The 26,158-nt window shown below is 38.7% G+C and overlaps 2 protein-coding genes across 3 annotated transcripts in view; both read left to right on the top strand.

Moving 5' to 3' along the window:
* The window catches only part of LOC130228466 (globoside alpha-1,3-N-acetylgalactosaminyltransferase 1-like), a 28,206-nt gene extending 19,826 nt beyond the window's left edge, over window positions 1-8,380 (top strand). For both annotated transcript variants that reach the window (XM_056456895.1, XM_056456896.1), the window contains exons 3-7: window positions 358-384; window positions 592-639; window positions 2,229-2,258; window positions 2,447-2,584; window positions 4,374-8,380. In XM_056456895.1, the coding sequence (XP_056312870.1) occupies window positions 358-384; window positions 592-639; window positions 2,229-2,258; window positions 2,447-2,584; window positions 4,374-5,064 (934 nt within the window). In that variant the 3' untranslated portion in view covers window positions 5,065-8,380. The remainder of the gene's footprint in view (window positions 1-357; window positions 385-591; window positions 640-2,228; window positions 2,259-2,446; window positions 2,585-4,373) is intronic.
* Window positions 8,381-11,851: 3,471 nt separating this feature from the next.
* LOC130228342 (globoside alpha-1,3-N-acetylgalactosaminyltransferase 1-like) lies at window positions 11,852-25,642 on the top strand. The gene is made up of 5 exons (XM_056456781.1): window positions 11,852-11,889; window positions 14,433-15,133; window positions 22,967-23,082; window positions 23,965-24,116; window positions 25,468-25,642. Exons 1-5 carry the CDS (start codon window positions 11,852-11,854, stop codon window positions 25,640-25,642), a joined length of 1,182 nt encoding a protein of 393 aa, XP_056312756.1.
* The last annotated feature ends 516 nt before the right edge of the window (window positions 25,643-26,158 follow it).

Here is a 26,158-nt window from a genome sequence, read left to right as displayed (position 1 = left end):
AGCTTATTTAATCTTTACAAATGTGCTTAAATATACTTTGTAAAAGCGACAAGATTTTGACTAACGCTTAAAATGGCGTCACCTTGTGGATCTTTAAAGAATACACCTTTCAAAAGGAAAAATCAGATTCCCAGATTAAATAGTCGATTCATATTGACATTAATACATATTTCAGACATTCGTGACACTCATTAATGCTTTACAGTAAGTCAAAATAATTGAAACAACATGAGAGAATATAAAAAATAAGCCATGCTGAATTTTAGTAGATTTATATTCTTATTATAGACAAAGATACACTGACCATGCAATGTTACAGCTAGCATTAACTATATAATAACCATGTTTCTGTTGCAGACATATAGAGCAAAGACTCTGCCTAAAGTAAGTACTGTCACTGCTCACATACTTACTGAAACACATGCTTTAAAAATACTCACACAAAATAACAAGCTCTAAGGACTTACAAATATAAATAAATAATAATAATAAAAAATAATAAATAAATAGAGAATACTCACATAAGCACCGAAGTTATAATATTACAGAAGACATTTATTCATATATTACTGTATGTCTTCTATTTTTTAGTTTAACAAAACAGAGCCCAGAAAATGCTCTCTTGCAGTCGCCACAAGGGTAAGTACAAACACTGTTTTCAACAGCCCTGCTCTAATTTTTTATGATCTCTCTGTTTAGCTGTTGGAAAAATGAGTCTTATTCAGAGCCTCTGAAATATCTTTTGAAGATATTACAGTTATATGCCAAATTCCTTAAACAAGCAATGGAAAGTCAGGTTATTTTCTATTAAGATTAGCTCAAATAAATACGCATCAGCTTCTTACAGAAACCACACACCAGCTTCAAAAACTTTATTGTTAAAAAATAACCTGCATACACAACGAGTACATGTTTTTTATATGTTTAATAAATGAATGTTTATTATTAGTAATTACATGAACTGCTAATTCAAAGAAATTTAAAAAAGGGCAAGACCTTAAAAACTTTGAAAGTTTAATGAACAAACTTCAACTCAACTGCTTCAGAACATTACCAGAAGAGTTGGTTAAAACTCTTCAAACTCTTCCAGCTGTCCATGCCAAACCTACCACTTTTCAACAAACCCATCTTCAACAGCCATATTTAGCCCCATAACTACCTATCTTTTCCAAGTCTTCTCTAAGAAATTCAATTAGTCATCTCATAAGGCAAAGATTTCTTACTTCAGCGCTCACTGTTGGTCAGAATGAGAGAATCTGATCTCATTCGATGATTCACTAACTGGTAAAGGATTAGGCAACAACACTATTGAATGACAATTAATGCACTTATCAATGTTTAATAAAGTCCTGCATTGCTTGCGAGGTGTGTTTGAACAAACAAATTGGGTTGAAAACACTCTCAAATTGTTATTTCAAAAATGGCTGAATCTACAATTAGTGGCTTGACATGAGGAAACAAAAAACTTGATTGTCTGCAGAGAAGGAGAGCACCATATTTGACTACAGCTCTTCTATACATTTGACTACTGCTTTTCTCAGTCATATCCATTCTACAGGAATAAGGAGCATTGTATTTGTCTAAATGTCTGCTAAGATTGTTAATCTCTATTTCTATCCAGTCCCTTTAGTAAGCTCAGATATTTTCACCACATCCTGACTAAGGGGTTCATTCTGACCATACACTTTATATCCACAAGGTTTTTCTTTTTGGGGAAAAGGCAGTTAAATGCCAAATTCCTTAAACAAGCAATGGAAAGTCAGGTTATTTTCTATTAAGGTTAGCTCAAATAAATACGTATCAGCTTTTTACAGAAACCACACACCAGCTTCAAAAACTTTATTGTTAAAAAATAACCTGCATACACAACGAGTACATGTTTTTATATGTTTAATAAATGAATGTTTATTATTAGTAATTACATGAACTGCTAATTCAAAGAAATTTAAAAAAGGGCAAGACCTTAAAAACTTTGAAAGTTTAATGGATGTTGGATTGAATGCAGTAGTTGACAGATAACTAGTGGGTTTGAATATCACTGAGTTTTAATATTAGTAAGTCAGTTAAGAGCTGTGGGATCCATTTCAAGATCCCTATTCAACTAACAGTATGATAACGTATGTACTTATGAATAGTAGTAGAGGTAAAAGAGAAGAGGAATAACAAACTATGACTGTACATCATGACCGTTTTTATTGAAGTTTTGACAAGTCTTATTTATTTTACAGGCTTTCATATAAACAGCCCAGTGTATTGAGGTAAGAAAATAAACACTGCACAATTTTTATTATATTATATTATGTTATATTATATTATATTATATTATATTATATTATATTATATTATATTATATTATATTATATTATATTATATTATATTATATTATATTATATTATATTATCTATTGTACTACGCATATGTATGTGATTATCCTTATTTAAAACAGCCCAGATGGTAAAGTTGGTCCACTGGCACCATGGTTAGCTCCAATTGTATCGGAAGGAACTTTTGATCCCACACTGATTGATGCGATCTACAAACAACAGAACATTACTGTAGCAACTACCATCTTTGCTCTTGGAAAGTGAGTTTTTTTATGTCTCTGATATTCTCTGACATGTGAATGTCTCTGACATTCTTCACCAATTTATTGTACTGTATATTAAAGGGACAGTTGGAGAAAATGGAATGGAAAATAGGACAATGGAGATAATTTACTATTCTGTTTTATTAATAAACTGTTGTGGAGCAAACAAGTAAACCAAATTAGAATCAGAAGTGCTATTGTTAGATGGACAACCATTTAACCATTCTCTTGAAAATAGCAACATGTCTTATTTAGTCTTAGTCTCAGTCTTATTTGGGCAAGTCATTCCACCAGAATGGAATAGTAAAAGTGAAAGACCTTTCAAAGTAATTTTGAGCACTACAAAGCACTTGCAAAATGAGCAAAGCCATACAACTCTGGCTAAAAATCAGAGGTAAAATGTGAGGAAATTCTATTTTAATGTTAAATGAGTGTTCATTTTTAAATGTAGACACACATACTTTCAAGAGACTGAAAATTCCTAGAAACACTTGAGCGTTTGAATGTCATGCCTATCAGAGGATTCGTAATTTGTCAGCTTATAGACACAGCTTTCAAATACCTGTGTCTGTGTATTATGTTATGGAATATTATGACCCCTGACTTTTTTTTAAAGCTGCTCATAGATCCTGCTCAGTTGTAATGTAAACCAATTCCTGGTTCAGCAGCTGTCATGCTGCTCTCAACCTGTTCTCAGGATTCTGCCCAAGGTAGTATCCTGGACACCCGCAAACTTGGACTCAACTGCTTCATAACATTACCAGAAGAGTTGGTTAAAACTCTTCAAACTCTTCCAGCTGTCCATGCCAAACCTACCACTTTTTTAACAAATCCATCTTCAACAGCCATATTTAGCCCCATAACTACCCATCTTTTCTAAGTCTTCTCTAAGAAATTCAATTAGTCATCTCATAAGGCAAAGATTTCTTACTTCAGCGCTCACTGTTGGTCAGAATGAGAGAATCTGATCTCATTCGATGATTCACTAACTGGTAAAGGATTAGGCAACAACACTATTGAATAACAATTAATGCACTTATCAATGTTTAATAAAGTCCTGCATTGCTTGCGAGGTGTGTTTGAACAAACAAATTGGGTTGAAAACACTCTCAAATTGTTATTTCAAAAATGACTGAATCTACAATTAGTGGCTTGACATGAGGAAACAAAAAACTTGATTGTCCGCAGAGAAGGGGAGCACCGTATTTGACTATACATTTGACTACAGCTCTTCCATACATTTGACTACTGCTTTTCTCAGTCATATCCATTCTACAGGGATAAGGATCATTGTATTTGTCTAAATGTCTGCTAAGTTTGTTAATCTCCATTTCTATCCAGTCCCTTTGGTAAGCTCAGATAATTTCACCACATCCTGACTAAGGGGCTCATTCTGACCATACACTTTATATCCACAAGGTTTTTCTTTTTGGGGAAAAGGTATGATTTTTATGGTCTAAGCAACATCACAGATGACACTATTTTTCAAACGATTTAACTCCTCTTTGACGTATAACCCTGAAATAAAATAATACTAAATCTGACTAACTCTCACATCTGCATTATACACCTTCACACCAACAACTTGCATGAATTCCAGGGTGGAACCAACATTCTCACAGTCATAGACAGATTCTCCAAAGTATGAACATTCATCTCTGCAAACAAGCCTGTGCTGATCCCTAATGGACCACTATCTATTTAATTGTCTGAATCTGAGGTGGGAAATTAAATTGCCAATGTATTTACATTTCTATGATTCTCCCTTTGTGGTTTTTTTTTTCAGATACACCGTTTTCCTAAAAGATTTCCTGGAGTCTGCAGAGCAAAATTTCTTTGTTGGGTTTCGTGTGCACTATTATATCTTCACTGATCATCCAGAACAGGTTCCTGATGTGAAACTGGGTGAAGAACATAAACTGACGGTGATGACAGTCAATAGTTCGAGCAGATGGCAGGAGATGAGTTTGGGCAGGATGAAAAGGCTGGAGTTGCTGATTGAGAGTGGACTGGTCAATGATGCAGACTATCTTTTCAGCCTTGATGTGGATACAAAGTTCTACGGCCGCTGGGGAGCAGAGACTTTGGGTAATCTTATAGGTGTGATACATGCATGGTATTATTATACACCTCGTGAGCAATTCCCATATGAGCGAAGGCCTGAATCTCAAGCATTTATCCCTTATTCTGAGGGTGATTATTATTATGGTGGGGCTGTGCTCGGTGGTTCAGTGAAATGCGTATATCAGCTCGCTAAAACCTGTCGAGAGCAGCTGGACATTGATGCAGCTAAATCCGTTGAGGCAGCATGGCAGGAGGAGTCCCATTTGAACAAGTACTTCCTTTATAACAAACCCAGTAAACTGCTTTCACCCGAATATTCTTGGGATGATAAAAAGCCTAAACCTGACCAGATCAAAATCATTCGCTACTCTCATATTCCTAAAAACTATGCTGAAGTTCGTCCAAACAAATAGAAGCTGTTGACTGTATGGAGATGCAATAATGGGGTGTGCAGAGCAAAGGGGAGCCATTGTGCCAAAACAAATTTGGAAAATCTTCTTTATTAAGTTGTTCCAAATAATAATAAGGAAAATAGTTCAAAAATACTATTTAGCATGAGTACACACATGTATTTTATTAAATTAAGTTATATTAACCTACCCCTACATCCTTATAGTTAGACAGTCACTTGTTCAAACTGGAGAGAAGTGCAGTGAAGCAAAAAAGAAAACTTGAGAATATTTTTATACTTCAATTTTTTTTTGTTGATCAACAGCCAAGAACAAAGAACACACTTCACACTACACAAACATATGTTACATGTTACATATTCAGCCACCTGTCACACCAAGAAAATTCAAGGTATAGCAAACATATATGGAAATTAAGGTTGTGGGACCTTTGAATGTACATACTCATTTATCCAAATTTTAGATGTTGCCAGAGATTATCCCATTTTCTATGTACCTCTCCCTCATTGTTCAATCTCCCCAGCATACACTCATATGATGCAATTTCAATCAAAAAAAAAAAAAAGATTAAAAATTGTGTCAATATGAGAACAGCAATGTACAAGTGGATGAAGAGGATGACAGTCACACAATCCATAATGAAAACCTTTTTGTTTTTTACATTTATTAAAATAAATGATCAAATATGTACATTTGAGGCTAAAAAGTTTATATACACCCTCCCCCAGTCCAACATGAGTTATAGGAGAACTGGATAACTAAATTGGCCTTTGTGTGTGAATGGGAGAGTGTGTGGGTATTTTCCAGCACTAACGGTTGTACTCTGTGCTGAGTTGTGGCAGAAAGGGCATCTGCTGGTATAACATATGCCAGAGAATTTGGCAACTCCTGATAAAGCTGAAACTAAGCCAAAGTAAAATGATTGAGTGAGTTTACATACTACCAGGGGTGCTCAAACTTGGTACTGGAGGGCCAGTGTCCTGCAGAGTTTAGCTCCAACGTGCCTCAACAGACCTACCTGGAAGCGTCTAGTATGGCTAGTAAGAGCTTGATTAGTTAGTTCAGGTGTATTTAATTAGGGTTGGGGCTAAACCTTTCTGGAGTTTGGGCACCACTGCAATATACCTTGCAGAATCTGCAAAATGTTAATAATCTAACCAAAACAAGAGGGTTCATACAAAATGGATGTTGTTTTTAAAATTAATGCTGTCCCTTATAAGATATTTAACATACACAAGATTTTCATGTAGTTCACAAAAGAAAATTGTTGAATTAATAAGAATGACCCTAAACAAAATTTTACATTTGATTCGTAAAAGTGTTGTTACAATACCTGAATGATCCACATTTGTTTTTGTTTTGTTTTTTTGTTCTGTTTCTGAACACATCCCATAGTATTAATTAAAGTGATGTGAACAAAAATGTATTATTTACAGTGGACATTTTACCAGGTCAAGACAACCAAAATTTAATGAACAACTTTCTCAGACAAAGATGGCATCATGAAATGCAGAAAGTCACCTATATATAAGTATACATACTTAAGGTTTCTTGTCACTCAATTGAGACTATGTCTACTTTAAACATCAGGATAATAATAAGGATAATACTAAAAATACATTACATGTATACAGCGTATTTCTAAGCATTTAAATCGCTTTATACTTGAGGGTGAACTTCCTAAACCACAACCAGTGTGCAGCATCCACTTTAAAAATCTAACATTACTTAACAGTAGCCTACCATTGAAGGCTTTGCAATTCCAATGTCATTATTCATCAATATTTTAGGTGTACAGATGGCTTGCTGCTGTACTGTGTTGAATAGTTTAATGTTGGAATAAAAGCTGTTTGTTGTTGTTGTTGTAATAGCTTCAACTATAGTCTTTTAAAAATTCTTTAGAAGCACTACAGTCAAGTCTAGTTGATTATATTGCTTTTTGAAATACAATCCAAAGTAATTTAAAAGGTTAACTTGTTTGCAGTAAATGCATTGTCTACTGGTTTATTTAACTTACCTATGTCACTTAGTACTGCAAGACTTTGAAGACTTGCTATATCAGCAAATTAGCAGTTTTCTTGAGAGACTTAAAATCGGACTAGAGAAATGCATATTTTGAATGTTATATGTTTTTGTAGTTTTCATAGTGTTTGCTGAACGAGAAAAGAGACAAATTACATGACCTCTGTATGAAGAGTGGTATTGTTTCAATAGACCAGGGGTGCATTTCCCACACTATGACCCCAAAACTTTCCCAGCAATTTTTCACCACAGCATGAATTAAATAATCAAAATGTATTTTTAAATTGTATTGGCTTTCAAAGAAAAATATCATATATAGAAAACTCATTTCAATAGTCTAAAATATCCAGCAGACAATAGATCAGCAAAACAGCGCATGGCCCAACTTTAAGTAAATCTGTAAAATAAAAATATTTTATTTATGTAATTTAAAATTTAGCTAATTGCTCTTCTGTAAGTCATGGGAATTTTGTTTGCTTTTCTCAAGTAACATTTAAGTAACATTTTGTGACATTTAAACTCTGTTTAGCTAACATGCAGACAAAACAACGATTGAGTTATTAGATAAACGTGATTCATTTAAATATTGCCAAACTTTGCACAATAATGGAGAATGCAAATTCAAAAAAGAAATATATTGCCAATTTGCATTCTGCATTGCAGACAGTTTTGCATACTATTTATTAAAATGAATTGGAAAAGGCCTACTCATATGCTTCCATAAAAGTGTTGCAAATCTTTAAGACTGTAAATGTTCATAGAAATTGCACTTTCTTTTTGACTTTCATCACACTTTAAAGGTGCCGTACTGCCGTTTGTAACATTGACATCTATTGGTTGAACTAGGTTTTGCAAACCAAATTCAATCTGCTCCTCCAGTGCAACTGATGGTGGAAGTATCGAGTTTCACCCTGTAAACTTATTAGCTGAAGTATACATTTGCAGTACTTGTATTGTTTGCAAATTATGAACCAACTCATGAGTAATCTGTATCACATTTCGGAGACTGATACAGTCGGTCACTGACCTAAATTGAGGCTGCCCAGTTTTAACTATAATCAAGTGGACTGTTATTCATTGTGAGGTGTAAGCATACCATTGATCTTACAGATTTTGGAGTGGATACTGTAGTAGCTTAGGATGTGTAGTGTTCAATCTCTAACTTCTTTCATTTGGCAACTTCCCAGATTGAAATTAAATATGCTGTGTTTTCAACCAAGCCAACTCAGGGTACTGAAATCCAGTTGATTGCAGTGGGAGTGTCATTATTTTCAGATAAGCATGTACTGTATGTTAACTTGGCATTTTTCTTAACTCTCAAATTGATCTTGGTATATACTGTATCACCCCAATCAGCTTTTCCTTATTTCAAATAAGTTCCCTTCATCTTATTGAAACACTATTTTGTGACTTCATCATTATCTCTATATTCAGTCTATATAAAATCTGGACTTGATTCTATTGTTCTGAAGGTATGTACGAAAAACCCAGCGATGTGAACCCTGCTAGACAAGTGCTGAAAAAAATAATAGGGTATCCATGTTCAATGAACTCTCACCACTGTAGAGGAAGAAATGCTGTCATTGCCATCTCATGGCTGGGAAGCTGCTTGGAGTAATGCTGGAACACCAGTTATCTGTTGTAGGATGGAGGTGCAACAGACATTTAAGAAGGGCTGTGAAAGTTGCCACAATCTGCTGGGGTCACAAAACCTCTGTGCCATGAAGAAGCTGCAACAGTCATGACAGTAGATGATTAGAGAGGACCAGCCCTGAGACAATTTATATTTAGTTTTAGTTATGCTCATGTGGCAGTCTTTTTTGAGGGGCTGCCAATTTAGTTTGTTGGCTGCAGATTTGTCGGCTGCACATCCATGATGTGAATCTCCCGTTCCACCACATCCCAAAGGTGCTCTATTGGATTGAGACCTGGTGACTGTGGAGGCCATTTGGAGTACAGTGAACTCATTGTCCATGTTAAGAAACCAGTGTGAAGATGATTCACACTTTATGATGGGACGTTATCCTGCTGGAAGTAGCCATCAGAAGCAGTGGTGGTTCTAGACTAGAGTAATTGGGGGGGGCCGGGCAGGGGCCACTTGTTACTTTAGGGGGTCACACTTTAACATACATCACAAACTACTTAATTATTTGAAAGTCATTTTTATTGCATCACTCTGCAGTCTTCATAAACATTCATTCATTAATGTTCTTTCGGCTTAAGTCCCTTTATTACAGTTTTCTCAGTAGCTTTGGTGCATTTCTCACAACATTATTTACATTTAAACAACAGTTAATGCAATTCTCAAAACAATTAGTCATTTGTGCACATCATAGTAGCAGTTTCTCATTCCTTCCAACAAATTGCAAATGCTTTTGGACATGTATAAATTACTTCATACAACTCTCTGCTGTTTTCTAACATTATCATTCGCTTATGTCAAGTCAGTCAAAATTACTACACTTGTGAATGCTGAATAGTCATTCCATATAAAACTAATAGTCCCTCATTTCATTACTTAAATGCAGCAAAGTGACTGAGAAAAACTGTAATCTGGGGTTGCCACAGCGGAATGAACCGCCAACTTATCCAGCATTTGTTTTATGCAGCGGATGCCCTTCCAGCTGCAACACATCACTGGGACTTACATGGAGCGTGACTGAAAACTAACTATAGCCGAAGACTTCCTCTATTAAAAGTTTGAAATCCTATAGAAAACAAAACGTCTAATATAATCAACAGTTGACCTTTTGATTAGTGTTTCACAACATAAAACATGACTGAAGTTGAAACTTTTATTGCCTGTGTCAATTTGGGGGCTAACTTCATGACGAATGCGGGAAACTGAAGTGCACAGCACCGCTCACTGACAGAGAGAGAGGGGGAGAGAGTGCCATTCGACTGCGCGTGATACTGAGAGCCTGATCTCGCTTTTCCGTGGCGTTTTGACACAAAAATACGCGTCCAAATTTAGGGGGGCCAGAGGGGGGGCCAAGCTTGTTGACACCAGGGGCACCACCGGCCCCCCTCTAGAACCACCACTGATCAGAAGATAGGTACATTGTGGTCATAAAGGAATGGACATGGTCAGCAACAATACTCGGGTAGGTTGTGGTGTTGACACAATGCTCAATTGGTACTAATGAGCCCAAAGTGTGCCAAAAAAGTATCCTCCACACATACAGCAATAACACCCAGCCTGAACCATTGATACAAGACAGGATGGACCCATGCTTTCATGTTGTTGATCCAAATTATGACCCTACCATACGAATGTTGTAGCAAAAATCGAGACTCATCAGACCAGGCAATGTTTTCCAAATCTTTTATTGTCCAATTTTGGTGAGCTTGTGTGAATTGTAGCTACAGTTTCCTGTACTTAGCTGACAGGAGTGGCACTCAGTGGTCTTCTGCTGCTGTAGCCCATGCGCCTCAAGGTTGGACGTTTTGTGCGTTCAAAGATTCTCTTCTGCATGCCTCAGTTGTAACACGTGGTTATTTGAGTTACTGTTGCCTTTTCATCAGCTCAAACCAGTCTGGCCATTCTCCTCTGACCTCTAGCATTTGCAACTAGAACTGCTGCTCATTGGGTACTTTCTTTTTTTCGGACCATTCCCTGTAAACTCTAGAGATGGTTGTGCGTGAAAATCCCAGTAGATCAGCAGTTTCTGAAATACTCAGACCAGCCAGTCTGGCACCAACAACCATGCCACATTCAAAGTGACTTATATCACCTTTCCTCCCCATTCTGATGCTCAGTTTGAACTGCAGCAGATTGTCTTGACCATGTCTATATGCCTAAATGCATTGAGTTGCTGCCATCTGGTTGCCTTATTAAAAATTTGCATTAACGAGCAGTTGGACAGGTGTACCTAATAAAGTGACCGGTGAGTGTTATTTTTATATATCTATATATATATATATATATATATATATATATATATATATATATATATATATATATTGAACACTAGTAGATACACCATTAACCTTCATAGTAAGAAAAACAATAGTACAATGATGGCATAAGTGAGTAAATGAACTATCCCATTAAATTTTGAAAACGTAATCTTGTGATCTATTTTTGTTGACAAACAGCACGCATCTCAAAAATGCATATAGATTGAGTCACGCTCAAGAAATTTTCAACAAGATTCTAGGAAAACTATATATATTTTTCTGTCTCGAACGGTCTTGGTGTAGAGTTCGACTTTAGATACAGCAACAGGAAAAGGCAACTAGTGCTACCACAGTGTGCTCACCAATCTAATTTGTCCAACTAACCACTACATCAGCACACCCCTCCTTGTTGGATATAAATACAAATATCTTTCTTTGTTCCTAGCTGATATTCAGTTCTTCCGATAACTGGGGAATCAAAATCTTAGGCTGGAATAATGAAACTGAACGTTACTTTAATTCAGCGTGTTTCAGTTGGCTTCATATTAACTTGGTATATATTCCTTTTTGGATCTTATTAAACTAAAAGCACCCTGTGTATGCTCATATGAGAGTTAAGATGTAATTGTCAAATTGGACACTGGATTAATTTATTATTATTATTATTATTGTTATTTGTTTTGTAGACTTTTACACATTTGATATTGTTTATAAATAACTATGCATGTGCTATGTAGCATTAGAAGTATTATATTTCGTTTGGTTTGGGTTAGTAAAAAAAGTGGATATGACAGCAAAGCATGTAAATTGGGGTCCAATAAAACAAAAGTGTCAACAGAAATTAAATAGACAGTCTAGTAGTACTCTAATGACTGCTAGTTCACATGGATTTGAAATTACCTACAGGTATGTCTAAAGTGGACCTTCAGAATAAAGTGTTTCCCTTTTTTGTGGTTTATATTGCACGTAAATGGGCAAGTCCTGGCTTGAAATATCCATATTACAGGTATTACAGGTTTTTCACAAAATGAGCATAACAAAATCTGTTTTGTACAGTGCATTATGATGCAAACACACAACATGTAACTCTCTGCTGGATTTCTCTAAAAAAATGATATGATCAATTTGTTAAAGAAATTCAGCAGAAACATAAGGTGAAGAGAGATGAAAGGTGAAATTCTTTGTTAAAATGCACTTTTGAGGTTATTATTGGACCACCAATAGTTGTAATGGTAATAAAATATACTCACAGGCTATTATATTAAGTACACATTGCTAGTATTGGGTTACAGCAACTTTACTTTCAGAATTGCATCATTTTTTACTTCTTTATTTTTTTGTAAACAAGATCCATTCTGACATTATCACCAACAATAATCATGTATGCTGTGATGTTTGAAAATTGCCCAGTTAGTACGATGAGTTCTAAAGTGTTTGAAGAAAATGTCTCCAACACCTTTAGACCACAAGTAATCTTTGATAGGACAGATTCACGCTTTTTCATGCTTTTCCCATTCTGATGCTTGATTAACGGCAAATTTTCATCACCACTTCTACATGCTTAACTGTGTTGAGCTACTGCCATCTGACTGGCTGATTAAATATTTGCGTTAAAGGGCAGTTAAACAGATGTACCAAATAAAGTGAAAAGTGAGAGTAATGTTTACCTTGATTCAAGTGGTCATAAACCCTCTGACAAATGCAAATATGTAAATGAAAATCTATAAGACTCTCCTAACAAACTGTGCTTATCCGAGTATTTAGTTTTTATAGGAAGATTTTTGCAAGCATATGATATTTATTGTTTATTTGATCAGTTATGATGTGTTTTCTTTTAGGTTAATCTACCAAATATACACCACAATTTCCAGGTAAGTTTTTCCGCAACTGCCTGTGGCAACTGCATGATCTATTAAAACACACAGGTACAGTGTGAGTGTTGATTAATTATTGGAAATTAACAATACAACAATACTTTCAGTAATTGAAATAACATTAAAAACAAAGAGTAATACTGAATACAGGAGATGTTTGATGTATAAACATCAGCTTCTATGTTTAAAGTAAACATGGGGCATTAACAAAAATAATTTCTTTAAATAGGCATTATTGTAGAAGAGACATGATTGCATGATTGCATTAGCACTTTAAATACAAAAAAAAAAAAATATATATATATATATATTATTTTTTTTAAATATATCATAATAAAAAAAACTAATACAAAATAGCCCTACAGTATCAACTATGAACCAACTTTTTAAGCAGGCTTTCCTTTAACAATTTTTTATCATTTTTTTATCATGTTATTTTATATTCGCGATGTGTGTTTATACCTGTTTAGTCAATGCTTGTTCAGTAATGTTTTATTACTTGTTTTAATTTAGTTTAGCATGGCTGTTGATGCTTATTGTAAGGCGACCTTGGGTGTCTAGAAAGGTACTATTTACAAATAAAATGAAATATTATTAGTATTTATCCTCTGATCTCTTTTGACTTTGAATTAAGACACCTACAAAACATTGACTAAAAGAATTGTTTGCTAAAATCCAAGCTATTTTTCATGGAAATATAATTAACAAGCTAGATATAATGCAAGTTGTTTATATTTTGCATTGTTTAGTCCATCCATCTTTATCTGTCAGACCCACATGACCAAAGAAACTTTATTTTCACAAAATTATACATATATATATATATATATATATATATATATATATATATATATATATATATATATATATATATATCTATATATATATATATATATATATATAACTGAACAGTATATATACAGTTATTATCCCCTCTGAATTATTAGGCCTCATGTTTATTAGGCCTTTATGTTTATTGGAGAGAAGATTTTTTCAAGTCATTTATAAACATAATAGTTTTAATAACTAATTTCTAATAACTGATTTATTTTATCTTTGTCATGATGACAGTAAATAATATTTTACTGCATTTTTTTTCAAGACACTTCTATACAGCTTAAAGTGACATTAAAAGGCTTATCTAAGTTAATTAGGTTAACTAGGCAAGTTAGGGTAATTAGGCAAGTTATTGTAGAACGATGGTTTGTTCTGTAGACTATCAAAAAAATATATAGCTTAAAGGGGCTAATAATATTGACCTTAAGATGGGTCGTAAAAAATTAAAAACTGCTTTTATTTTAGCTTATAAAAACAAATAAGACTTTCTCCAGAAGAAAAAATATTATCAGACATACTGTGAAAATGTCCTTGCTCTGTTAAACATCATTTGGGAAATATTTAAAAATAAAAACAAATTCCAAGGGGGGCAATTAATTTTGACTTCAACTGTATATATATATATATATATATATATATATATATATATATATATATATATATATATATATATATATATATATATATATATATAATTAAATGTATGAAATTATTTTGCTCTTCCTATTTATTTTTTAGATATGCAGTGTTTCTTCAAGATTTCCTGGAGTCTGCAGAGCAATATTTCATTGTTGGGTTTCGTGTCCACTATTATGTCTTCACCGATCATCCAGAACAGGTTCCTGATGTGAAACTGGGGGAAGGACATAAACTGACGGTGATGACAGTCAATAGTTCGAGCAGATGGCAGGAGATGAGTTTGGGCAGGATGAAAAGGTTGGAGATGCTGATTGAGAGTGGATTGGTCAATGATGCAGACTTGCATCTTTTCAGCCTTGATGTGGATACAAAGTTCTACGGCCACTGGGGAGCAGAGACTTTGGGTAATCTTGTAGGTGTGATACATGCATGGTTTTATAATTATCAACGTGTGCTATTGCCATATGAGCGAAGGCCTGAGTCTCAAGAATTTATCCCTTATTCTGAGGGTGATTATTATTATTTTGGGGCTGTGCTTGGTGGTTCAGTGAAATGCGTATATCAGCTTGCTAAAACCTGTCGAGAGCAGCTGGACATTGATGCAGCTAAATCCATTGAGGCAGCATGGCAGGAGGAGTCCCATTTGAACAAGTACTTCCTTTATAACAAACCCAGTAAACTGCTTTCACCTGAATATTCTTGGGATGATAAAAGAGGGAAACCAGAAGAGATCAACATCATTAGATTCTCTCAAGTCCTTAAAAACTGTGCTGAAGTTCGTCCAAACACAAAGCTTTTAAGTGAAGAATGTTTCTTATTTTAACACTTTACTAAATTTGCTAAATTAATCTTTTGAATTTCACAGCTTATAAACTGACATAAAACAATCTGAGATTGTTAAAAGGATAGTTCATCCAAAAATGATATCTTACTCACTAATTTTACTCTATAACTATACGTTCCTTTGCTATGGTAAGGGTATCTTCTTTAGTGTTCAACATAAAAAAGCAAGTCAAACAGGTTTGGAACAAGTGAAGGGAGTAATTGATGACAGATTTCATTTCTGAGAAAACTATCTATTTAGTACCACAGGTGAAAACACCAACAAATGTTGGTCAGATAGGTTTGACAGGGTTGTTGGTAAGGCTGCATGGTTTTGAAAAAAAACTGACATTGCAATAATACATTTTTCTGCAATACAATAATGTTATATTTAGTATACTTTCACCAGATTAAATAACTATATATCTCTATTTAGAAAAAAATTATAAGTGTAGATTAATTGGAATGATTTTAAAGGGGTGACCATCTGCTTAAAATATAATAAACAAATCAAAAGCATTGATCAATAAAATAGAGCAAAGATACAAATTAAATAAAAAAGTATTTTATGGTTTTCTGGGATCCTAGCAAGTTGAAAAACAAAACCCACTGTCTACTTCATCATATATATACATAAATACATGCAGAATTAATATTTTTTAAAGTTACAAACATTTTGATTTCTTGTGTCTGAATGTTCTACAAAACAAGCTTGAAAAGCTTACACAGTTACAGGCCTTAAAACATGCAAATTATAAACTTTTTGGTAAGTTTTTGCTTAATTTTTGAAATGACTACAAATCACATACGTTTTTAACTGTGGATGTTTATCAGCTATAATCTCGACTTGACATTGTGATGTGACTATTGCAAATGTTCACACTACATTACTGATGCTGAAACTATTATTTCTATTTATATATAAATTCAAGCTGATTCTTAATGTTTTTTTTGTCTAGATGTTAAATTCAATTAAATTCACCTTTATTTGGATAGTGCTTTTACAATGTGGATTGTGTCAAAGCAGCTTCGCATAGAAGATTATAGTAAATTGAAACAGTGTTCAGTGTTCAGAAATCAGTTTCCAGTGTTTAAGTTCAGTTCAGTTTAGCTCAGTTCTGTGTGGTTTAATAATCACTACTGAGAGTCCAAACACTGAAGAGCAAATCCATCGATACGCAGCTCTACAAATCCCGAACCATGCAAGCTAGTGGCGACAGCGGCAAGGAAAAAACTTCACCAATTGGCGAAAGTGAAGAATCAAAAAACCTTGAGAGAAACCAGGCTCAGTTGGGCATGACCATTTTTCCGCTGGCCAAACGTCTTGTGCAGAGCTGCAGTCAAGGCGCCAGAGGCAGGATGCTGGACCTCAGCGAAGACTTGTCTGTCCCTGGAGCGTCGCAGGAATCAGTCTCATGCTCTCCACTCCTCCATGACCACCACAGCAGCTGCTCAGGATAAGGCCTGGTCCAGGATAAGGAAACCTTGGGATCATCTCGTTGCTGGTCTTGGATTGAATCAGTGGCGCTGCGTTGTCTGAGGGCCTCGGGATGAGTATCCCCAGGTAGAAATAGAGAATAAAGATAATAATTAGCGTAGCTGCTGTTCATAGTGTATATAAACAAGATGCAGAAACCTGTGTGGAGCACATTCATATATCATACCGCTAAGTGTGCTAGGCAGCCAGCAAACAGAGCATTACAGTAATCCAGCCTTGAAGTCATAAAAGCATGGACTAGCTTTTCTGCATCTGAGATGGATAGCATACTTCGTAACTTAGCAATATTTCTCAGATGAAAGAAGGCAGTTTTGGTGACTATGATTTTCAAAAGTTAAGTTGCTGTCTAATATGACACCCAGAACTTTTATAGTAGAGCTAATGCTAACTTTGTATCCCTCTTATTGTAGATTGAGTTGTGGGATCTGCTGTGTACAGGAGTTTAAGAGAAGAAAATTGTTGGTCATCCAGTCTTTAACATCTTTAATACATTCAGTTAGCTTAGACAGTTCAGACATCTCATCAGGTTCAGTTGAAATATATTATTGAGTATCATCTGCATAGCAGTGAAAGCTGATCCCATGTCTTCTAATAATGTCTCCCAGGGGTAGCATGTATATTGTAAACAGCAAAGGGCCTAAAACTGATCCTTGAGGCACCCCATACTTTACTGGGCTGACTTGTGAAGGCTGTCCATTAATATTCACTGGTAACAATCAGCTAAGTATTACTTAAACCATTGTAGAGCCTGCCCCTGGACACCTGTATAATTTAGGCGATTTATGAGGATATTGTGGTCAATGGTGTCAAATGCGGCACTAAGATCGAGTAAAACTAATAGCGAGATGCACCCTTGGTCAGCAGCTAAGAGTAGATCATTGGTTATTTTCACTAATGCAGTTTCTGTTCTGTGATGAGCCCTGAAACCTGACTGAAACACTTCAAAAACATTGATCATCTGCAGAAAGGAGCATAATTGGGCAGAAACAACTTTTTCTAGCATTTTAAACATAAATGGAAGATTTGAAATAGGCCTATAATTAGCTAAGTTGCTGAGGTCCAGTTGCGGTTTCTAAATTATAGGCGTAATAACAGCTAGCTTGTAAGGATTTGGAACATGGCCTAAAGATAATGAAGAGTTGATAATGTTAAGAAGAGGTTCTCCTATAACAGGTAGCAATTCTTTCAGTAATTTTGTTGGAATTGGGTCCAACATACACGTAGCTCGTTTAGAGCTATTTATAATTTTATCTAGCTCTTCCTGTTCTATGATTTTAAAGCACTGTAGGTTATTTTGATTCAGTGGAATGTTTACTGGATCTGAAGCATAAGGCGGTGCAGAAAGTTTAATGTCTCCTATTTTCTGTCTAAAGCCTTCTATTTTATCACTGAAAAAATTCATGAAGTCATCACTACTAATTTGCCATGGAACATTTTGTTCCAAAGATGGCCGATTATTGTTAATTTAGCAATGGTGTTAAATAAGAATCTAGGATTGTTATGATTATTTTCTATCAGTTTGCGGAGGTGCTCAGCCTTGGCAGATTTTAGAGCTCTCCTATAGCTGGACATACTGTCTTTGTATGCAATTCTAAAAATTTCTAAATTAGTTTTTTTCCATTTACGTTCCAGGGCACGGGTTGCTGTTTTCACAAGAATGACTATTATACCATGGTATAGTTTTAGTCTCTCTAGCCTTTTTTAATTTGATGGGTGCCACAGTATTTAGTGTGCTAGTAAAGATGGCATCCATACTGCTGGTTACTACATAAAGGTCATTTGCGTTTACGGGTGCATTTCGAAGTAGAGAAAGATCAGGTAAATTATTTATAAATTCATCTTTGGTGGATGGAACCAGGGGCGTCGCTAGACCCAATTCACTGGGGCACGTGCCCCAGTGAAAATCTCCAGTGCCCCAGTAAATGCATTGAGATATGATTTACTTCATATGCAAGTGTATTTATTAAGAGTGGTCATTCCGAAATAAAGACGTTATTCTCTATGTGCAACTGAACCAACGCTGGTGAAAGCAATGTAATCAAAAAGCAAACTGACGCATCTCTGCGTGTGCGCAGAGAACACGCGCGCCTCGCGCACGCGCTGCTCTTCTGAGAGTCCCGATAGTAAACATGCGCGCCAAAAAAGCAGGCTGCTTGTTACGCGCTGCTCATGCGTTGGAAACCAGCGTAACAGCCTTTTTTGTTTTGCAAGTGGACAAAACTAAAGTTTAAACAATATGATGGTGATCTTACTAAGCATGCCTCCTGATAGATTTTTTTGTATGAGGTTGGGGGGGTATGGGCGAAGGGGGTACGTGCCCCAGTAGAGCTTTATGTCTAGCAACGCCCCTGGATGGAACAATAGTTCTACTAGGGCGATATACAGTATCGGAGCGGATCTGCTAATTTCAGGTAAACACAGCTTATATAGTAAGAGGTAGTGGTCTAATATCACTTTGTGGTATAATGTCTACATCAATGACCTTAATTCCATAAGACAGAATTAGATCTAATGTATGCTTTAGGCGATGGGTTGGACCAATAACGTTTTGCTTTATCCCCATTTAATGTAGTAAATCCATAAACGCGAGCCCTAATGTGTCGTTAGCATCATCTATGTGGATGTTAAAGTCTCCTACAATTAGTATTTTATCAGTTTAAACTAGTAAGTCAGAGATAAAATCAGAAAACTCTTTTAGAAAATTGACATAGGGTCCTGGGGGTCTAAATATGGTGATTAAGGCGAGATATATCGTCCTGGTTACGTACATAACCCACGTTCCCCGAATAGGGAACGGAGACGTGTGTCTGTATAAACAGACTTTGGGAGTGCTTTAGACGACCAATCACTTCTGAAGATAAGAAAACGGGCCAATGAAATGCCAATTGAATTGGCGGAGCTTAGCTCCACAACTAACACTGATGAGCCAATTAGGGCTATATCAGTCAGCTGCTGGAGCCAGCTCATCAGAATTTGCCTGCTGAAGAGCCGATCAGTCAGCTCCCAGCTGGAGACTCAGGTGCTGTGGCAGTGGAGACACAAATCTCCGTTCCCTATTCGGGGAACGTGGGTTACGTACGAAACCAGGACGTTCCCTTTCAATAGTCCCCTAGGCCCAACATATTACCATTACATGGGAATAAAAGTTTTAAATCGGGGGTCGTAATTGTGCTTTTACCTAGCTAATATAGACTAGGGATTTTTGGAAAACGACAGTACGTTGGGAAGCGTGCCAGTCCCCGAAGTGGGAGGACGCAGCAGAGACCACCTGCTACCCTAGAAAGGGAGACCTGATGGTAAAGAGATATTTGGACTAGCCCTAATGAGGGGGAGTGCTGCATATGATAAGCTAGTTAGCGGTTTAGGGAAGACATGGGACCGCCTAATGAGGGGGAACACACCGTGGTAATAATGCATATGGCATCACCAAATGGGGATGCACATAGCTGGTTCCGATCCTCAATATGCGTGTAGACCAAATGGGCATACCAAGCCATGCACTCAACTCCTCTGCTTAGTCGATGCTGGGGCCCTCGGAGGAATTCTCTAGGGTTCGCCTGGGAAGGGGAACTTACCAGTAGAGTAGTAAAAGCGCACGCAACTCCGAGTTAGGGAGCCTGGCGCAGTAAGCGTTTGTGACACCGAGCTTAATTCCCCCCCATCCCCCCCCCCCCCCCCCCCCGATTGATTGGGATTACCCAATAACCGGGAGGAAACTGGCTCCACTCGAAGGTTATAGAACCACGCGAATGTGTTAGGTGTTGACCAACCCATGAGGAAGCGACACCTCTAGTCGTGTGCGCTCTCACGTTAGGGGGGGCGTGGCTTGCCCTGGCAGTGATAAGCGAGGGCGATGGCATCACCTAACCAGTGGGCCAACCTCTGTGTTTATACAGCATTTCCCTTCTGCCGACCACCGTAACAGATAAAGAGCTGTTCACATGATCTTACATTTTTTGTTCGTTCCACGTAAAGGCGCAAATCGCGAACCAGACAAAGCAGTGAGTGCGCTGGGAGTGCCTCCTCCGCAGGCAGCGATTGCAGGTTCATCACCTAATCTCTAAATGGGGTGGTAGGAACCTTGGGCACATAGCCAGGTCAGGGTCTCAGGACAACGTGAGGGTAACCCGGCCCGAATTCAAGGCACAATTCGCTGACCAAAAATGCCTCCAGATCCCCAACTCTCTTGAATGACGCCAATGCGATCAGCAGAACTGTCTTTAATGACAGAGTTTTAAGTGATACAGAATCGAGTGGCTCAAACGGATCTCTCTGCAGACCCACCAGGACTATAGAGAGATCCCAAGAGGGCATGAGAGGGGGCGGGATGGATTTAATCGCCGTGCCTCTGAGGAATCGGATGATTAGATCATGCTTCCCGAGCATTACCATCCACCATGTCAAGATGAGCGGAGATCGCAGCCACCTAAACCTTCAGTGTGGAGGGTGACAGCCTACGCTCCAGCTTATCCTGAAGGAAGTATAACGCAATACTTATCTGGCAAGTTCGGGGGTCTTCTCGGTGAGAAGCGCACTACTCAGAGAATAGACTCCACTTCAAGGCATAGGCATGCCTCGTAGAGGGTGCTCTAGCCTGAGTGATGGTGTTAAGTACCGCAGGCGGTAACGTTAAGTCATTTAAGTCCTCCACGCTCCGTCTATGGACCACACATGGAGGTTCCAGAGATCTGGGCGTGGGTGCCAGATGGTGCCCCGTCCCTGAGAGAGGAGGTCCACCCTTAGGGGAATGCGCCAAGGAGGGGCCGCCGCGAGGAGTGTGAGATCGGAAACCCAGGTCCGGTTGGGCCAGAGGGGCGCAACAAACAAGACTTGCTCCTCATCCTCCCTGACTTTGCACAAAGTTTGTGCGATTAGGCTCATTGGGGGTAACGCATATTTGCCAGTGCATCCGTGCCGAGGGGGGCCTCGGTCAGGGAATAAAACAGCTGGCAATGTGCGTTCTCGGTGAAAGCAAACAGATTGATCTGGGCTTCCCCGAAGTGCACCCATATCAGCTGGACCGAATCGGGGTGGAGTTTCCATTCTCCTCGGGACACTAGCTGCCGTGAGAGTGCATCGGCTGCGCGGTTGAGCTTGCCTGGAATGTGATTGGCATGCAGTGATTTCAAAGGAGCAGACGGCGAACGAGCTGAGACATACGGCGAGAGCGCATACCCCCCATTCGGTTGATATAAGCCACCATCGCCATGCTGTCCGTCCTGACCAGCATGTGTTTCTGCTCCAGCACCGGAAAAAAAGTGGCGGAAAGACAGATACACTGCCAATAGCTCCAGGCAGTTGATATGCCAATGCAGGCGGGGTCCGGACCATGAACCCGCGGCTGCATGCTCGTTGCACACGGCCCCCCAGCCCGTGCTGGAGGCATCTGTCGTTACGACAAAATGCCTGGATACTAGCCCTAGGGGCACTCCGGCCCGTAGAAAAGCCAGATCCATCCAGGGCCTGAGGGTCAGAGACACAGCAGAGTGATGTGCACCTGGTGCGTTCCCGCGTGCCATGCCCGTCTGGGGACTCGATCGTGAAGCCAACGCTGAAGTGGTCTCATATGAAGCAAACCGGGCGGCGTGACCGCGGCTGCAGATGCCATATGCCGCAGGAGCCTCTGAAAACATTTCAGTGGGACCACTATCTTCCTGTGGAGCTCGTTTACACAGGAAAGCATTAGCCTGGCATTTTGTGTAAATGACAGTTCAGTCTGCGCAGATCTAGGATTGGTCTTAACCCCCCATTCTTTTTAGGCATGATGAAATACGGGCTGTAAAACCCGACAGCGATGAGTTTAGAGTCGTTGTGGACTGAAATAATAATCCTTGGCCCCCCACCAAGGAAAGAGCAGGTCCCCTCTTCTCCCTTCACAGAACCATTAGTGGGCATTGTACAGCCTCAATCTCCTCCAAGCTATATCATTGGGTGTAGTGCGCACTCTTACAACACTTAAAAATGGCCAGGGTGTCGTTAGAATTGTTAACCCTACAAACCAACCGGTCTCCTTGGGGGCGGGATGCCCGATTGGTCAGTTTTTTTGCATTATGGGAAAATCGCAGGATGAATACGCAATAGTTTAATCTATAACCACCTCCGTTAATAAATTTAATGCTGCTCAAGAAATGCTTTTAACGGACACCTGGTTGAATGCAGACCAACAATCCTCGCTGAAAGATCTGTTAACCGAATTTTTCGGATATTTTTAGCACACACCCACATGATTATGGCAAGATGGATTTAATTGCACACTCCATTAATACTGGTAGTGCCATGCCAATTAAATTGTGACCATATCGCACCTCACCAGCAGTGCAGAACATCCTTCAGGACGAAGTGTCTAAACTATTAGAACAGGATATCATCCTGGACAGGAGTCGCAGAGCCCATGGTCAGCCCCGGTTGTGCTCGTTCGTAAAAAGGACGGTACACACCGGTTCTGCGTGGACTTCAGACTACTTACTCAACACGGTTACGATTAAAGATTCACATCCTCTTCCTCGGGTTGATGACACTCTAGATAGGTTGTCTGGAGCACAAATGTTTAGCACGATCGATTTAACTGCGGGATACTGGCAAATACCATTAAATCCAACAGACAAACAAAAAACGGCATTTTCAACAGGTGCGGGGCTTTATCAGTTTCGTATGATGCCCATGGGGATATCTAATGCGCCACCTAGCGTCCAGCGATTAATGGAGCTAGTTCTCCGTGGTCTCCATTGGAGCATTTGTTTAATTTATCTTGACGATATAATTGTTTATGATGCGAACATCACACAACATCTGAAACACTTGTGTGAGGTCTTTGGACGCTTTCGTTCTGCTGGACTTAAACTCAAACCATCTAAATGCCATTTGGTACGTGCTTCAGTTACATTTTTGGGTCACCAAGTGTCCAGGGCTGGAGTTGAGCCTGACCCTTCAAACGTCGAGAAAATTAAGACATGGCCAATTCCCATGTCCGCCAGGCAGGTCAGGGACTTTTTAGGCTTCACTCACTTCACTCACACGGCAGAACCTCTACACTGGTTAACACACAAAGGTGTCACATTCAGTTGGTCCGCTGATGCAGACAACTCGTTTGGTGCCTTAAAGGAAGCATTGACATCACCCCCCGTTATGGCATTTCCTAACCTCTCGATGCCTTTCTTACTCTACACGGACGCGTCTTTACATTCAGTCGGTTCAGTCCTTTCACAACATGTGGATGGTAAGGAGCATGTTATTGCATATGCCAGCCATGTGTTGTCAGCTTCAGAAATAAAGTGGTCCACATTTGATCAAGAGTTATTTGTCATTGTGTAGTCGGTGCGCCATTTTCGCCATTACCTTGCTTACCCCCCTTTTACCATCATCACCGATCATAAACCGCTGGTCGGACTCAAAAAGCTGCCCTTGGACCATGATCCAACAGGAAGACGAGCACGTTGGGCAGTCGAATTAGATCTCTATGAATGGTGCGTGCGCCACCACGAAGGAGCTGAACATTTAAATGCAGACTCCATGTCTTGATACCCGCATGTTGAGTTCACGCAAGAGAGTGATGGCATCAAAAGAGAGTCTGTCACATTTTCAGTTGCAACACAAATCGAGTTATCTGAACCACAAGTAACTCTGGTGCTAACACTGACACTCACACATAAGGTGAACAATAAGTCTATAGGGGTTGCGCCACTTCCAAGTCATGTCTTCTAATAAAATCTAATCTTCTAATCTAATAAAAATTCAGAGCGACGGAAAAATGGCGGATCAACAACGGTTTGACTCTGACTTAGCCTCCATCATTTCATGGGTAGAATCAGGTCACAAGCCCCCGTTGTGGAAGATCCGAAACTCATCACGCTATGTCTGAATAATGTAGTCCTAATTCAATCATTTGACTTTCCATGACAATGTCTTATGTAAAGTGTCACGCACCTCTCATGCTGAGGATGTTCTCCAAGTATCATTCCGACGCCTTTAATCCCAGATGTACTTGTTCAGGTTCATGACGATCCTTTGGTTGGGCATTACGGTTATGCTAAAACATTAAGTAGGGATAGAGGTTTCTTTTATTGGCCATATATGTTTATGGATATTTCTGAACATTGTTCCCGATGTGTGGCTTCTCAGTCCTGGCATTCACCTGTTCCCAGATCGCAAGCCCCGCTCACATCCATACCCCCGGATCGACCATTTCAAATTACTGCTGCAGATATAACAGAGCTGCCTCTGTCAACCAGAGGCAATCGTTATGTCTTGGTGATGATGGACCTGTATACAAAATTTGTCAACCTGTATCCCTTAAAGGATCAGACAGCTGTATTGTTAGCGGGTTGTATTTTTGATCACTACATATGAGTCCCTACATGGAGTCCCGGATGCCTGGCATTCTGACCAAAGCAGACAATCTGAATCAGACCTCATTAAAAACCTCTTAGAGCTAATGAACATTAAAAAGTTCCGCACATCCCCCTACCATGCCCAATGCGACGGTGCAGTAGAGCGATTTAATAGCACCTTAAAAGATGAGCTCGCCAAATTCCTCTTTGAACACCTCTCTCACATCGCGTTAGCTTACAATACAATTAATCATTCCAGCACAGGGTTTATACCATTTTTCCTAGCGCATAGCCATGAGGCCCGGGTCCCATTAGACATACTGTCTCACAATAGCTACCGTACGCCTGCAGCATTTGCCAATTCGCTACGCCAAAGATTGTCTGCTGCTTATCGTTCAGCAACTGTGTTTAGGGACAAAGCACAAGAACGTCAGCGACATTATTATGATCAGCATGTTCAATACACCCCGTACAAACCTGGTGACAGGGTGCTCATTGATGACCCGGCCAACAAGCATAATAAACTACATCCTCGCTGGGTGGATCCTTATGAGGATCTACAGTCAGTTGCACCACCTGGTACCTTGATCCCTGTAGATTTCACTGTTCGTGACACATCCAAACCACATACAAAGCCTAAAGTCATTCACTATAACCTATGAAGCCATATATCACTCACAATCATGCACTCACCCCTGTTACGCCAGTGACCCCTGGACCCCTTGCCAGATCAAACTTGCCAGAAACAAACAAACCTGTGGTGCAATACAGCTCGTCACAGGAGGTTGTGTCTGCAAATGCATTAGTCATTGCCTCCACACCACCCGTGTTGCAGCCAGCCCAGATGCCAACCTTAGTGGTTGGGGAAAGATCAACTCGGGCCCCAGTGCCCCCTGTCACACCACACGGACATTCACAGTCATGTTGACCACCTGCTTACTTGAAAGACTTTCAACTCTACTAGGTTACGTACTGTCACTGAACTGCTTTGCCTTGGTTATAATTTTCAGCTGCATGCCTTGGGTTATGGCCAGGTATGTGTTGTTACTAACCACTGTTGTGAATCTGTATAATTGACCCATTGGTTTTAGGGCTATGTTGCAGTGTTGACAGATTGTTTTATTGTTTTTTAGTTATTGGCTGTTGTTTTTGTTATGTAATATGGGACAATATACTAT

Source organism: Danio aesculapii, chromosome 5, assembly GCF_903798145.1.
Source record: "Danio aesculapii chromosome 5, fDanAes4.1, whole genome shotgun sequence".
NCBI classification, from domain to species: Eukaryota; Metazoa; Chordata; class Actinopteri; order Cypriniformes; family Danionidae; genus Danio; species Danio aesculapii.
The sequence above is the reverse complement of the archived record's forward strand: the minus strand, read 5'-3'. Positions and strand labels throughout refer to the sequence as shown.

Excerpts from the sequence above, each read along its gene's own strand:
- LOC130228342 (XM_056456781.1), top strand. The coding sequence starts at position 11,852 with ATGACTGCTAGTTCACATGGATTTGAAATTACCTACAG. Across the intron at positions 15,134-22,966 it reads TCCAAACACAAAGCTTTTAA|CAGTGCAGAACATCCTTCAG; the intron begins GTGAAGAATGTT and ends GCACCTCACCAG. Across the intron at positions 23,083-23,964 it reads GCTCGTTCGTAAAAAGGACG|TCGGTGCGCCATTTTCGCCA; the intron begins GTACACACCGGT and ends GTCATTGTGTAG.